Here is a 14,954-nt window from a genome sequence, read left to right on the forward strand (position 1 = left end):
CAATCGAAGATTAGTCGTCAATTGAAATCTAAATGTAAATACTTATAATTCATGTTAAAGTAATATACAATTCAAGTTATATATCCTGTCTATAATCAAGACATTGTGGGGGTTACTATGTCTTACAGAATACAGAAGGCATATATATAATATGCCTTAGTAATTCATATATGTTAACGTGAGCTTTAAATTTATTCATTATTTTACGTAGTTGGTAATGGTTGCATAATTATAAAATATTGCAACTATGACGTATTATATTTGAATATATTTCTGTTGGAAATTTTATTTCGAAATTAATTAATCTACAGCAAAAAGTTCTAGGAATTCGGAGAAAATCGATGGTTGTATTTTTTTTATTGAAAAATTTAAAATATGTTTATATGTAGGCTTATATATTATATAATAATAATAATAATAATAATGTCCTCCAGACCGATTTCGGCCACGGCGGCCAATCTCAAGAGAGCTTAGCCAACTACGCAGGAGATATTATAGTGCACAAGTGTGTGCGCAAACACAGTTGCACTCTCTATTCCCTAACTCTCATAATTCGATGGGACGGAAATCCGACACGACCGGAAAGAGTTCAGACGCAGGACCAACGGCTTTACGTGCTTTCCGAGGCACGGGAGTGTACACACTTCCAACTTCTAGACTCCGGGCTGCTACTGAGAATTTTCTGACAGAAAAACCCAATAACTTTTTTATTGGCCCGACCTGGGAATTGAACCCAGGACCTCCGGGTCTGCGGCCTTATATCAAGCCACTAGACCAACGAGGCAGTCACTATATTATATATAATACAATTAAATATTATATATTAAATTTATCACGAGGATACATATTTTTTATTGTTGCCATATATTTATTGTATCTGATGTTTGAGGTAACAATTAAATAAAGTAAATATCAACGCGAAGTCTGCAAAATTTACCACTTGCGAGATCAAAGCGACGCAATATGACAGAATTTTATCTTAGTTGATTATAACTGTATCTCCAGCTTTAAAGATGATTTTGTTGCATCCGTTAATTTCGTTTATCCCGACAAACACAATAGTATATATTGTATTACTTTGTGGTAGGACTTTGTGAAAGCCCGTCTAGGTATCTCTTTGATATTCTACCGCCAAACAGCAATACTTAGTATTGTTGTATTCCGGTATGAAAGATGTGTTGACAGAATAAAAATACACGGGTCATAAAATCTTAAATTTGTATGTTTCTTACAGTAACCGTCTATAGGTAAAGACGGCCAGTAGGCACGGCATCAAACTAGCGTTTTGTCTGTCTTTCTAAAATAAATAATTCTGGCTTAAATAATTTGGCTATTTGCCAAAACAAACATATTTTTAGACTACCGCTGCTATCTAATAGTAATTAAAATATTCGTATCTATAATTCAACAAGGCGTTTTTTACGTTGAAATGGCTGATTTTGAAGGATATTCGTCATAAACTGAATTCCACGCTGGCGAAGCCGCGGGTTTTCCAACAAAAATAAAAAATATACAAAGAAGTTAAATAAGTTCTTTTTTGTTTGTTATGTTTCCATTAAAATTTGTTTTTCTGCATATTTACGATATTACAATATAAAGTTCTTGGGCTGTTCGTGGCGTTATTATATAGAATAATGCTACGTAGTAAAACAATTCAATATGAAAAATTTCCAGCAACTTGCACCGCTTAGTCTGGCCAGCTGCCCAGTTTCAAGTTCTTAATATTTCGAGCTCACCACAAATTTTGTTTTTAATATGATCTTATCATCGATTTTGAATTAACAGAAATATTCGTTTTAACAATGCAATTTATTTATCTAAGATTTCTGTTGTGTAACGTCTCGTGTACTTATTTATTAAGAAAGTACTGGTGGTAGAGCTTTATGCAAGCTCGTCTGGGTAGGTACCACCCACTTATCAGATATTCTACCACAAAACAGCAATACTTGGTATTGTTGTGTTCCGGTTTGAAGGGTGAGTGAGCCAGTGTAATTACAGGCACAAGTCACATAACATCTTAGTTCCCAAGGTTGGTCGCGCATTGGTGATGTAAAAACATTTATATATATTGTTGTAAGCTACACAGAAATTGCAAACGATCTTTGTTCCAACTGTTATAATCAAATGATCTTGATACTTGTTCAAATATGAAATATCAAATTTATTATATTCATTTTACATCTGCGTAAAATAATGACAACGTAATTGGATGTTTCAATCGCTGTCGCTTCAAAGGGATTATAACGAAAATTCGTAAGCAAAGATTAATTTGCATTTCATTACGTACTTAAAGATAACTTTCTGTGCTCCGAGAGAGAAAAATTCGGTATACCACATCTACCTAAATTTGTTTCATTAATTATCTCAGTTTAGATTATGTTGATACTTCTTTAGATATATCTGGATCACATTATAATTATCGTAACCAACTTAAGTGACTCCCGGTGTGGAATCAGGAGTCATAGAAATCTTATCCCCGCATTAATCACCGCTTCCACGATGACCAAAAACTTATGCTACCTATTAACTATAATCAATTACGCAATACCAATAATACATATAATATAAATACAGTAGCCATTTTTATTTGTATATATTTAAGGCTGAACTTATTTTAGGAAACTATTTTCAGTGTTTAAAGTAATTCTTATTCTTTGAAATAAATTTAAATAAAAAATGAAAAACACAAATATATAAAAAAATACTCAATTATAAAATAAGTCGCTCACTATTAAGGCTGTAAAAAATAGAAATATGAAATACCGTATCATGCAGTATGGGACAACCTCTGTCAAGAGTAATACCAAAAGGTTTAAATTCTGACATTTCAGAGTATGTGGCTAAATGCTAAATTTTATATACCCAGCATGTTCAAATATATATATATATTATAGAATTGGTTTTTTCTTTATATTTGCCGGGAGGGCAAATGACTACTCCACATGATGGTAAGTGGTAGTAGAGTCCAAACGCGACGGCGGCCAGTACAGTCGGGAAGAATGTTCTGCACTAGCCGCCGTCGCCTTGCCGGCCCGCAAGATGCCTCTTCACGCCTCGTTTAAAGGAACCCGGGTTGTAAGAGGAGGGGAACACGTGAGATAGTAAGGAATTCCATGTTTTGGACGATAGACGGTAGGTGGACGAGCATATTTGCCATGCGATGGTAAGAGACATTATTTAATTATTGGCAATGTAAGAAATGTTAACCATCGCTTACATCGCCAATGCGCCACCAAATTTGGGAACAAAGATGTTATGCCCCTTGTGCTTGTAATTACACTGGTTCACTCACCCTTCACCGGAATACAATAATACCAAGTACAGCTGTTTTGCGGTAGAATATCTGATGAGTAGGTGGTACCTACCCAGACGAGCTTGCACAAAGCCCTACCACCAGTAAAATATATATCTTGGAGGCTAAAATTAAAGACCATTTTTTCGGATACATTTGAAGATCGGATGGATGTGTCGTTAGTTAATTTTGCAAAATCCTTTCTTAGTCGTTACTGTCCATTGCGTTAATGTCCTGTACCTTACAAAATTATCAGTACCAAATGTCAGTAAATTCAGTTTGTTGAAATATTGCCATTTATATATTATATAATTTATATTATTACAAATTATCAACGAAATAATTTAATGATCATAATCTAGGAGATGGTCTTGAAGACAAACGTGCTAAGTACACAACGATTAGTTTTGCAATTACAATTAATTAAACAAATATACGATGCTATTTAGCAACTCAAGTTTACATTTTTATCTCATAAATTTTCCAAGATAAATAAAAATCGACGTCAACCTTGTTTCTGAATGAACATTTCAATTAAAAACTTAACAATATCTATTAATTATAAACAAATTAAATGCGACAATGTTGGGACTATACTAAATAAAAATATGGAATCATAATGCAATTTAATAGTTCCAATCAAAATATCCATGACGTAATTTGTAATATCAAATTTTTATCATCCCAATCTCGGACCGGAATGAGTGACGTAAATAAATTATAAATTTCCCAATGTAAATTTGGTCGTCCCAACCGTGTCACGGGTGACGCATGGCCTGTCCGGCGCTGCAGCACGCTTTAATCAATAAACGACCAATCCCTGGCCAGTACAATCGAATCTATATACGACTATTGCAATTTACATCGATTTTAAATTCGCTCGCCTTTGTTCGAGGCTCTGACGTAAAGTGACGCCAAATGATTCGCATTAATTAGTTGATTTGGTTATGTGTTAAGTGTTTTGTTTAAGTATTTTACAGTGCAAGCTTAATTTGAAGTTCATTTAATGTATGATATTTGCTTAGCTTATAGATGTGTGCAAGAACGGGGGTTGTCTTATTGTATATTTGCGAAGCGTCTTTAAAGAAACTTCCTTTGGGTTTGTCGAAATGGAATTTCGTTTGTGAAGCAAAGAACAAAATAAAGAAATTATCGAATTATAGCAATAATAGCAAAATAGCAGAAACTTGAAATTCCGATATCTGGAAGATACTTAATTTGTAGTAATAAATCAAATTTCTTCTAGTATTCATATTATTGACCTAGTTAGGCAGACGGGCAAATGGGTCACCTGATGGTAAGTGGCAAATGCCATCAATCTTAAGAACGATGTTATGTCCCTTGTGTCTATAATTACACTGGCTCACTTGCCTTTAAAACCAACGCAGCAATACTTAGTATTGCTGTTAGGCGGTAGTATATATTGTGTTGAGTGCTACAAAACGAACTACAAAGCCCTAACACTTAATTTTTTTCAAAAATCATTTACATTGTTCATCGTATGATGTATTCATTTTAAGAATATCCCTTAAGGGCCATTAGTGTTATAAAGACTTTTCTTAATTGAGTTAAGTTTATAGTGTAGCGAATAAATTATTTCTATCAATTCTACTTATGTAAACGGTTATGATACGTTCCCGATTCTTTTCGAACCAACTTCGACCGAACCCTGGTTCGTTGTGTTAATAGAATTGTAAAACGGTTAATAGAGAAACGGAAATATCATTTCGATTCGATTGCGATAAATTGAAAAATTGATGAGTAGAATTATTCTATAGTAAATAATATTATTTGGTAAAATTAAAATTTACTGCGTCGTTGGTCTCATTGATCCGGTCCCAAGGATCTCTCTGTTCAAACCGTTATTTGGGAAAAGAAAATAATTAGGTTTATTTGACGAAAACTCCAGAGAAACAAACAAAACAACAAAACAAACTTTTGAGAAAACTCAAGAGCATCTCATAGCTTACGCTCCTGTACCTCGGAAAGCATGCAAAGCAGTTTCTATCTATCTCAGACCGCATTAGATAGCTGTCCGATAGACTTTTCAATAGATGGGTAACACTTTCGTTCCAGCGGTATATGAAATCGGACTTTCTGGACCTCTATTTTTTTTAGATACTAGAACATGAAATAAATTAGTTACTGTTATAATAATTAATACGAGTAAGTTATATAAAGCCTTGGTATGAAATACTTGATAATAAAACAAATTCTAAGGATATTTGTATATATCGAGTTTGAATCTTATGGCTGCGAAGGATTGTCTATCCATTTATTCCTATTATTTCCCACTATCGTAATTCAATTTCTAGAAAGTCTAGAATTTATGTGACTAACATAGATATTCGCGACAGTTGGACTGGCATATTACTATATACATTGATCGGTGGAACATTACGGAACCTTTTTATTTTGATACGTTACAAATTGATACAAAGTATACAAATAAATCGCATTAAAAAAGAAAAGAATGAAAAAAAAAGGAAAAAAGGTTACTGTGCGTATGAAATTTACGGCATTCAGTATTTAAAATTTATGGTTAATGTAATACATAACCTAAGTGAAATCTACTGGTGGTAGGGCTTCTGGGTAGGTAACACCCACTCATCAGATATTCTACCGCAAAACAGCAGTACTTGGTCAATACCAATGTTGCGTTCCAGTTTGAAGGGTGAGTGAGCCAGTGTAATTACAGGCAAAAGGGACATAACATCTTAGTTCCCAAGGTTGGTGGCGCATTGGGGATGTAAGCAGTGGTTAACATTTCCGCAATGCCAATGTCTTTGGGCGTTGGTGACCACTTCCCATCAGATGGCCCATATGCTCGTCCACCTACCTACACTATAAAAAATAATAATAAGAATCTGACACACTCCTACGAACTTTATTTTGCTTATTATATACGATATAAACACCAACATGATAAATACATAACATACATTCGTAGTGCCGTAGTCCAGTATTGAATTAGTGGGTTAATAGTAGTATATGATGATATGTAAAGAATTTGTCGAAAAAATTACTCATTCTGAAATGAAAATGTCGGCGATAATGTGGTGCCATCATTAATTTAGACTATTGAATTTGAGACGAGAGTGATAGCAGACTTTTTGTTGTTATCTCATCTGGCGTAATGTCAAAAGGACAGCAATATTTCGTGGACGTCATCGACGGATCGCCGTTAATTTTAATTACTATTAAATTATAATATCAGATGGATTTACTTAATATCTATAATTACACAATGTCTATTGGTAAGCCTGTACACATATAATGCACAAGCGAGAAGGAACGGATTAAGAAGGATCTTTACTTTGGTTTATTTTAACACTTGTTTTAATATTATGCTTCGCACGCATTTTAAAGGGAATGAGTGAAAAGGGTAATATAACACATGCGTTATCAATAAAAATATATCTTCTCCCTCGGGGTTCGAGCTTGTTTCATACCAAAACCGGTTCATTGGCTTAACCGTGAAAGCTTAACATGCAGACAGAGTTACTTTCGCATTTATAATATAGGTATAATTAATTGCATTTGTTTAATTCGTAATACATAAATGTTAGTTATAAATACATAATCTCGCTAAGTTTACTCCGGTTATTCTTAGGTTTGATATATTTATTTGCGACAATCAATAACCAAGTACGATGCTTCACTATTGAATAAAGACTGAATTGATTTGACAAATAAGATAGATAATTAATAATTTAAGATTCAAATACAAAATGCGCCATGATCTTTAGACTTTAGATGCGTCATAATTATGAAAAATCTCAGCAATTATGTCAATTATAAGCATAATTAATTAACAAAGCATCCTATTCTTATCCTTTGGGAACCCTAATAAACGTTGTATAACGATTTGATAATTGTATAATATTTTGTCTTCGTCTTTTTAATGTCATATTACTGAAGACAGAAAGAGAGAAAGAAATCGCTGTATAACAAATATATATAAAGTAAATGAAGGCTGTATATGAAGAAAATTAGCTTCATAATTTTCGTATTATTTCGTGTTATTATATTACTTCAAAGTTAAGATAAACTATTCACGAAAACTATCTACTTCTTGTTGAGAATATTTATCGGAAATATTCGAAACTTCGACAATTTCTAAGAAAAATCAATTATAGAGCAACAGTAAGTGCGATCCACTTTAATTCTAATTACTTTTTTACTCTATTCAGCGAATAAGAAGCTTTAATGAATGTATTTTTCAAACGAATACATTTGAATAATTAATTCTGAAACGAACACCTTTAAATGAATGCGATCGGTAATTACATTTGCTTGCACTTAATTAACATAATTATAAATGTTTGTATATATAGACGAGTTGATTAATTTAAAAAAATATATATATTTCATTGTATTAAATTATATTCCTATAATATTCTATTTAACTTTTCTATCTCGTATGAGTGGATCAAATTTCACAACTATTATTTAAGCCAGTCCTTAGTGATTGAGTTAAAATTTTATGGGTTCTAGTGTTTACTTGGTGGTAGGTGCTCGCCTGGGTAGTATCACCCCCGCTTCACATATTCTATCGCCAAACAGAAATACTGCTAGTATTATAGTACTATTAGTATTGATGTGCTGCAAAGATGAATTAGCCAGAGCAATTACAAGGGACATAACATCTTAGTCCCCAAGTTTCTCGGCACATACCTGTGTATGTGTTTATGTGTATGTGTTTCTATGACTACATATTTCATTTAAGAGATAGGAGAAACTCCTGAGTTTCTTGGCGGTTCTTTTCGGAAGCTTCTCGGTAGCTTTACATTTAATTTAATGCTGTATTCTGATTTAAAAGTACGTAAAATAGCCTTTTAGACTTGATTTTGAAGTTTAGTAGATACAAAAAATATGTTTTGATAAAGTTTTTTAATATTATGTTTCACTGTTTATTGATAGTTGTGTTGATTCACACGTTTAAGTAAAACGCTGAAAAATGATGTTAAAAAATAGATTTAAAATGGAGGCTTTCTCTCTGCCCATTACTGTCAGACATCACTAGCACACTTTGAAAAATATCACACATAATTAATGATAGCCAATCTCTTATAAACATTATGATTACCTCCAAGCCTTAACTCCGCAGCAGCCTGTGCGCTATCTAGGTCCCTTTCAGCAAAGCATTGGTACATTCCCCGGTGAGCGCGCACAACGCCGTGCACGCGAAGAACCCGCTCACCACCCCCCACCGGTACGCCATCGTGCAGCCACCGCACTCGCGCCTCTCCTCCTTCCACTGAGCAGTTGAAAGTTACGGAACTGCCTGAATTGGCAACCTGATTGAAAAATGTGAAGAATCAATAGGTGCAGTTAACAATATTATTATTTATATGATAATATTTTCGGGAGGCAGACGTGTAGCAGATTAAAATATAAAAAAAAAATTCAACCTACTTAAGATTTACAAAGAAAAGTTGTTATCAAATTAGATTCATTAAGAGCAGTCAATAAATGATTTATTCATTCAACATTAAGCTTGACAAATAAAAAGTAAAGGAAATAATATCTTATACGAGTTAATTCTAACGTAAAGAAATAGTATATCCAAAAAATACGAAGGTCTCATTTATTATTTGGCTCATGAAATTCAATGGAGTCGAAAAAAATATCCATTACTTGCTTCAGCCACGTGTTACAAGTCAATACAAGATCCGAATCATGAATAATTCAGAAGATATCACTTTACATCGGCGTCGCGAAGATAAAGTCTCAAAACGGATTAGCGATAGAGTGCAAGAAGCGAGGCACACACTCTTTATGCTACGCTCATTGTTATTTAATTTGAAAATCCAATTGGTATGTTCATATTTATTTAATATAGTACTGTGAGGATAAGCGAACTGCGTTGGAGATATTGTAGTGTACAAGTGTGTGACCAAACTTGGGTGCAATCTTTATTATGGAATAAACTCGTAATCCGTAAGCAATCAGAAAGTTATGAAAAGTGTTCAGGTGCAGGACCAGGCTTTCGTAACAATCCTAAAAACGTGCAAAATTTTCGCGCTGTCACATTAATATTTTGGTCGTTAGTTTTTAAAGATTTTTATTCGCTTTAAGCAATTTTATAAATCTAAAAATATTTTAACAAAATATAAGTTTCATAATAATTATATACCAAAAAATACCCTAAGAAATAAGTTATGATTGTGGTGGGTACAAATGGACGCCCATTAATAAGTTTCTTGCGCAAAAAAATATAATTATATTAATATTCATAAACTTTTTTTTTAATAAAAGTGATAGTCCTGAGTGATTGTTATATGTATACCTTGGCACTTTCTTCATCTGTAAAAGCAAATCTTTATTAATGGAGAAATATTATATTGTCGCATTAATTGAATTAGATCTGTCATATATTTATCATCACCATTGCCTCACTGATGATCACATTAGTCCCTAGAAGTTGGTCACTTGCATTATTTTTTGTTTACCTACTTTTTAGCAATAAATATGAAAGCTTTTTGAATAATATACGCGAACGTAACATAATACATCCAGTATAAATCGATTGCACCTGTTTCCTTACTTAACTTTTATTGAAATTTCGCTTCAACACATTAAAAGACTATTACTGGTGAAGCGCTGGCCATTACAAAAGTTTTAAGTAAGTTTACTCAGAAAAATCGACGTTTCACGTGAAAGCGATTGTTTAAAGTTTCAATACATTTTCAATTATACATAATTTAATTTTAATTAAGCACCATAAAATTCAGACATTATTGTAAAATATATTGGTTGTTACCAAAATTACTTTTCACTAGAAGTTTGGCAACTAAATCGTATTTTATTCGTTTTGATTTGATCTTAAATTGGATCAGTTAAACATTTTATTCAGTTTCATTTTAAGCTTTTTGTTTTGTGTATTTATTCATTCAAACACAGTCATTGTTAAATTTGTCGTTTTAATTTTTTGTTATGTTGTATTAATAGCACCGTATATTCTCGAACTAGGACTGTAAGAGAATGTCGTTTCTTAAATATTCCTCCCTTAAATAAATATAAATGAATTATCACATTGATCTGTATTTATATTATTGAAGAAGATAAATAGTTTCTTTGTTTGGTCACGCTAATCTCGGGATCTACCAGTCTGGTTTAAAGGTTATAGACTTAATAACACCACCCATGAAGGTGTAGAAATAAGCAGCTCGTAAGTGATTTGACGTAAGAAATCTTATATGACGTATAAATTATCTAGATTGATACATTAAGTACTCTTTGTATCGGTGAATTTATTTAATCCGTTTATTTGTCTTTTATGTACTATTTGCTGTGTTTAAATAAAACGCGTAATATAGCGTCAATTTATATTGCAAATCAAAAGAAAATGAAAAAAAAAAAATACTCCAGCGGAAAGCAAGTTTATTTTAAAAATTCAGTATACATTTACAAACTACATTTTAAATTTCATCGACACAAAGAACATTTCAATATTAATAACGAATGAAAATAAAACAATATTGTGCAAATTTTCTAGCTTCTTTCATATTTATTAAATAATGCTCATTACTATTTTCTCCTTATACTCTTGTTCTAACAATTCATCCCCGTCCTCGTCTATATTCGATGAGCGCGCAGCTAATACCGACGTCTCTAGATCTGCTCTGAATGCTTATGTTTCAATTTGCCACTTCGCGTCAGCGTGCCGCAAATGTCAAAGCAAGTCTGAGAAATCGGTTGTCGGAAAATTGTGCCACTTCTGTATTGGTTGAAATATATTTTAAGATATTTCCTTAATATCCTTTTAAAACATCAAACGTTACTATATTTTTATTGAATAATAATCAACAATACAACAACAACAATAACAGCCTGTTAATGTCCCACTGCTGGGCTAAGGCCTCCTCTCCATTTTGAGGAGAAGGTTTAGAGCTTATTCCACCACGCTGCTCCAATGCGGGTTGGTAGAATACACATGTGACATAATTTCAATGAAATTAGACACATGCAGGTTTCCTCACGATGTTTTCCTTCACCGTCAAGCACGAGATGAATTTTAATCACAAATTAAGCACATGAAAATTCAGTGGTGCTTACCCGGGTTCGAACCCACGATCATCGGTTAAGATTCACGCGTTCTAACCACTAGGCCATCTCGGCTTATAATTATAATAATAATCGTTGTTCGCTAAATCTATTTTTTAATAGCCACTAAACAAAAGATTTTATTCTTTCTTTTTTTAAATTAGATAGTCAAAAGCCCGTAAAAGCTTGTCACTCTTGCTTATTGGTGGTACTAACTAACTAACTCATACTTGATACCTCTACCACCGTGTGAATAAACAAATATGTACAGAAGAAGATAAGTCTTTTAATCATGGTCTTAACCCTTAAATAAATTACTCTGAATTCCAGAATTATTCGTCACCATATATAATATTTTCAACTTTAAAGTAAACGATGACAGCGGTAAAGGTGTGTCTCAAGGGACACGTTAAAGGGAAAAAGGTCCATTTGTCGAAAAACAAGTGCTCTAACAGAGTATAAAATATAATTTTACGGTAATTTTATGTATATTATATTGTATCAATTTAACTTAATGAGTATTTTTGTGATGTTTACATTCTCATACGATGTGTAGAGATAATCCAGTGGCTAGAAAGCGTGAACTTTAACTGTGATTGTAGGTTCAAGCCCGGGCGAGCACCGCTGAATTTTCACGTGCTTAATTAGTGATTATAGTTCGTTTCGTGCTCGGATGAAATTCTGTATGATCAAAAATAATATATGGCGAATGAAGCTCTCGGATGAAATATTTGGCATTTTTTTACGGTCAGTGCGATTTTTAGACGTAAACTAATATTTACTTTTACCAAAAAATTTGTGAACAGTAACGTGAAGCACCCCTAACGGATATTTTTGTAAAAACATTTCTCTAAATAAATTTTGTAGAGTACGTAAACGTGATAGGATGCGTTTATCAAGCACAAACGTACTCATATGGGATATTAAATACTAGGAAAACGGTGATTAATATATACATATTAGTAGATGTTCGCATATCTATTACAATTAAATAAGTGGAGTAAACATGTTTTAGAGCTCTCTGCTTTACGCCTTGGCAAACTGTTTGAGAAAAACAATATTGCCATACATTAATTTCATACAACTACATCGATAACCAAAGAGCAAGTAACAGAAAGTTTTTTTTTTGAATTTAATGTTTGAACATTTTAAGCACTTCTCGATAAATATCTAAATCTTATTTGTAAATCTTCATTAGTGAAAACAGAATCAAAATTCCTACATCAATTAGAAGATTTTCGAAGACGACAAAGTTTTTATGTTTCAAGGTTTTTATGTAGATAGATATATCAAGTTTAACGCTAGTCAATTAGTTATAAAATCTACGTACTTGTAGCTGTGGGTGAACGCTGACAACAAGCCTAGACCGGACGCGGAGTCTTGCGTCCCTCCTCTGTTCCCCGTATTGGTTGTGAGCTCTGCATGTCCAAACTCCACTATCCGAGGTCTGAGCTCGTCTGATTACCAACACTTGTTCGGTTACCGATATTCTTATGCTGTTGGATACAGGACTCAGGCGACCGTTTGCATGACGGAACCAGCTAAAAATAACAACATGTTAATTAGCAAGATGCTCTCAGGTTTTCAATAAAAATGTTCATTTTCTTGCAGAATAGTATATAATGTCACTATCTACTTTAGTTTTATATGATTATCAAATAAAATATTCTTAATAGTACTTTCCAAAATCATCGTAATTTATTTGTATAAACACATTAGAGATCATATTCATAGAAATAATTTATGTCGAAAATTTTAAATTATTGTATTCACCAAGACTGTTAATGTTCATTAGGTATAACCAGATAAATCTAGTTTTTTTTAAATACATAGATAGGTGAACTGGGAGGTAGGTGATGGTAAGTGGTAATCCCTGAACATTAGTGCCGTAAGAAATATTAAACATTCCTTATATTACCAGTACGATGCTATGTCTCTTGTGCCTGTAGTATCAATAGCTCACTCACCCTTTCAACAGGAATACAATAATAACAAGTGGTGCTGTTTGGTTGTAGAATATGTGATGAGTGGCTGGTTAATACTTACATGGCGCAAAGGCCTACTATCAAGTAGATTAAAAAAAAAACTTATTAATAACACACTTCAAACCGGAACACAACAAAACCAAGTACTGCTGTTTTGCGGTAGAATTTTTTTTTTTTTTTTTATAGAATAGGAAGGCGGACGAGCATATGGGCCACCTGATGGTAAGTGGTCACCAACGCTCTTAGACATTGACATTGTAAGAAATGTCAACCATCGCTTACATATCCAATGCGCCACCAACCTTGGGAACTAAGATTTTATGTCCCTTGTGCCTGTAATTACACTGGCTCACTCACCCTTCAAACCGGAACACAACAATATCAAGTATTGCTGTTTTGCGGTAGAATATCTGATGAGTGGGTGGTACCTACCCAGACGAGCTTGCACAAAGCCCTACCACCAGTAATTATATGCTAACCTGTATGTGGGAGGAGGACTGCCAATAGCACAGCAAACTAATCGGATGTCTCCTCCTTGAGGAACTGTCTCGTCTTCTGATATCGTGAGGATTCTTGGTGCCATACTTCCCGTAGTATCTGTAAAAGCAAATTATTTGTAAAATTTTTGTTTTTATCAGAATTTATGTTTGCTTAAGCCTAAAAAAGTTCTACTGAGTGTTATGTTTTTGAAGCTGCTTACAGTCGATAAAAGTGCAATATACAAAGAGAGAATTTTGAATGACTTATTAAGAAGTTATGTCCCTTGTGCCTGTAATTACAATGGCTTACTCCCCCTTCAAACCGGAACACAATAATACCAAGTACTGCTGTTTTGCTATAGAATATTTGATGAGTGGTAGCGGTACCTACCCAGACGAGCTTGCACAAAGCAAGTAAACACTACTACCTCCATTTAACAAATTATAATGAATTTATATCCCTTTAACCTTTTAATAATCTTTACATAAAAATACATACGGGAAACAGCTATCATGGCTGCATTACTTCTTCTCTTTTCCCCCGTCAAAACGTGCTGAGCCTCGCACGAGTAAGAGCTGGCATCATCAGGTCTCGCTTCTCGTATCACCAGGATATCACCTCGGCTGCCACCAATCATATATCGACCTCCTAGAAGAATACGATTTATAAGTAAGTAAGAACTTTAAATACCGAAATGTTATTGATAAATTATATTATTAATTAAATGTATGTTATAGCACATACCAAGAGAAAATTAGTTTTAGTAAAAAAAAATTATTTATTGGCTTAACGACGAAATCACTTCAAACATAAAAAGTTAGGGCTCGCTCATATCTTGTGAAGCTCAGCGCATACTTGCGCAGGTTCAAGCGAGCCTGTTCGAACCCGCGCATATACACTATTACAGATAACGCACGAACGCGCTAATAGTGGTCGCTCGAAGTAGCGCTCAAACTTGCGCAAACCCGTTTTTGTGCTATATTTGTCGCGCATCTGATACCTTAAAGAATTCGTTGGTCTATTTATTTTGTTTTATTAAATATCAATATTACATAATATTTAATAATTCTAATAATTAGCGGTGAAAATACTCTGCATCGCGCTTCACCAAATTATTCATCTCCAAGGCTTTGATTTTGTTACAACTA

General features: G+C 33.4%; 1 protein-coding gene across 1 annotated transcript in view; it reads right to left on the bottom strand.

Moving 5' to 3' along the window:
* Window positions 1-14,954, bottom strand: part of LOC126781824 (cell adhesion molecule Dscam2-like) — an 87,595-nt gene that overhangs the window by 12,943 nt on the left and 59,698 nt on the right. Inside the window, exons 5-8 of the mRNA XM_050506894.1 lie at window positions 14,305-14,454; window positions 13,806-13,923; window positions 12,672-12,882; window positions 8,382-8,592 (exon numbers count right to left, since the gene is read on the bottom strand). Of these exons, the coding sequence (XP_050362851.1) occupies window positions 8,382-8,592; window positions 12,672-12,882; window positions 13,806-13,923; window positions 14,305-14,454 (690 nt within the window). The remainder of the gene's footprint in view (window positions 1-8,381; window positions 8,593-12,671; window positions 12,883-13,805; window positions 13,924-14,304; window positions 14,455-14,954) is intronic.

Source organism: Nymphalis io, chromosome 1 (genome assembly GCF_905147045.1).
Source record: "Nymphalis io chromosome 1, ilAglIoxx1.1, whole genome shotgun sequence".
Classification (NCBI taxonomy): Eukaryota; Metazoa; Arthropoda; class Insecta; order Lepidoptera; family Nymphalidae; genus Nymphalis; species Nymphalis io.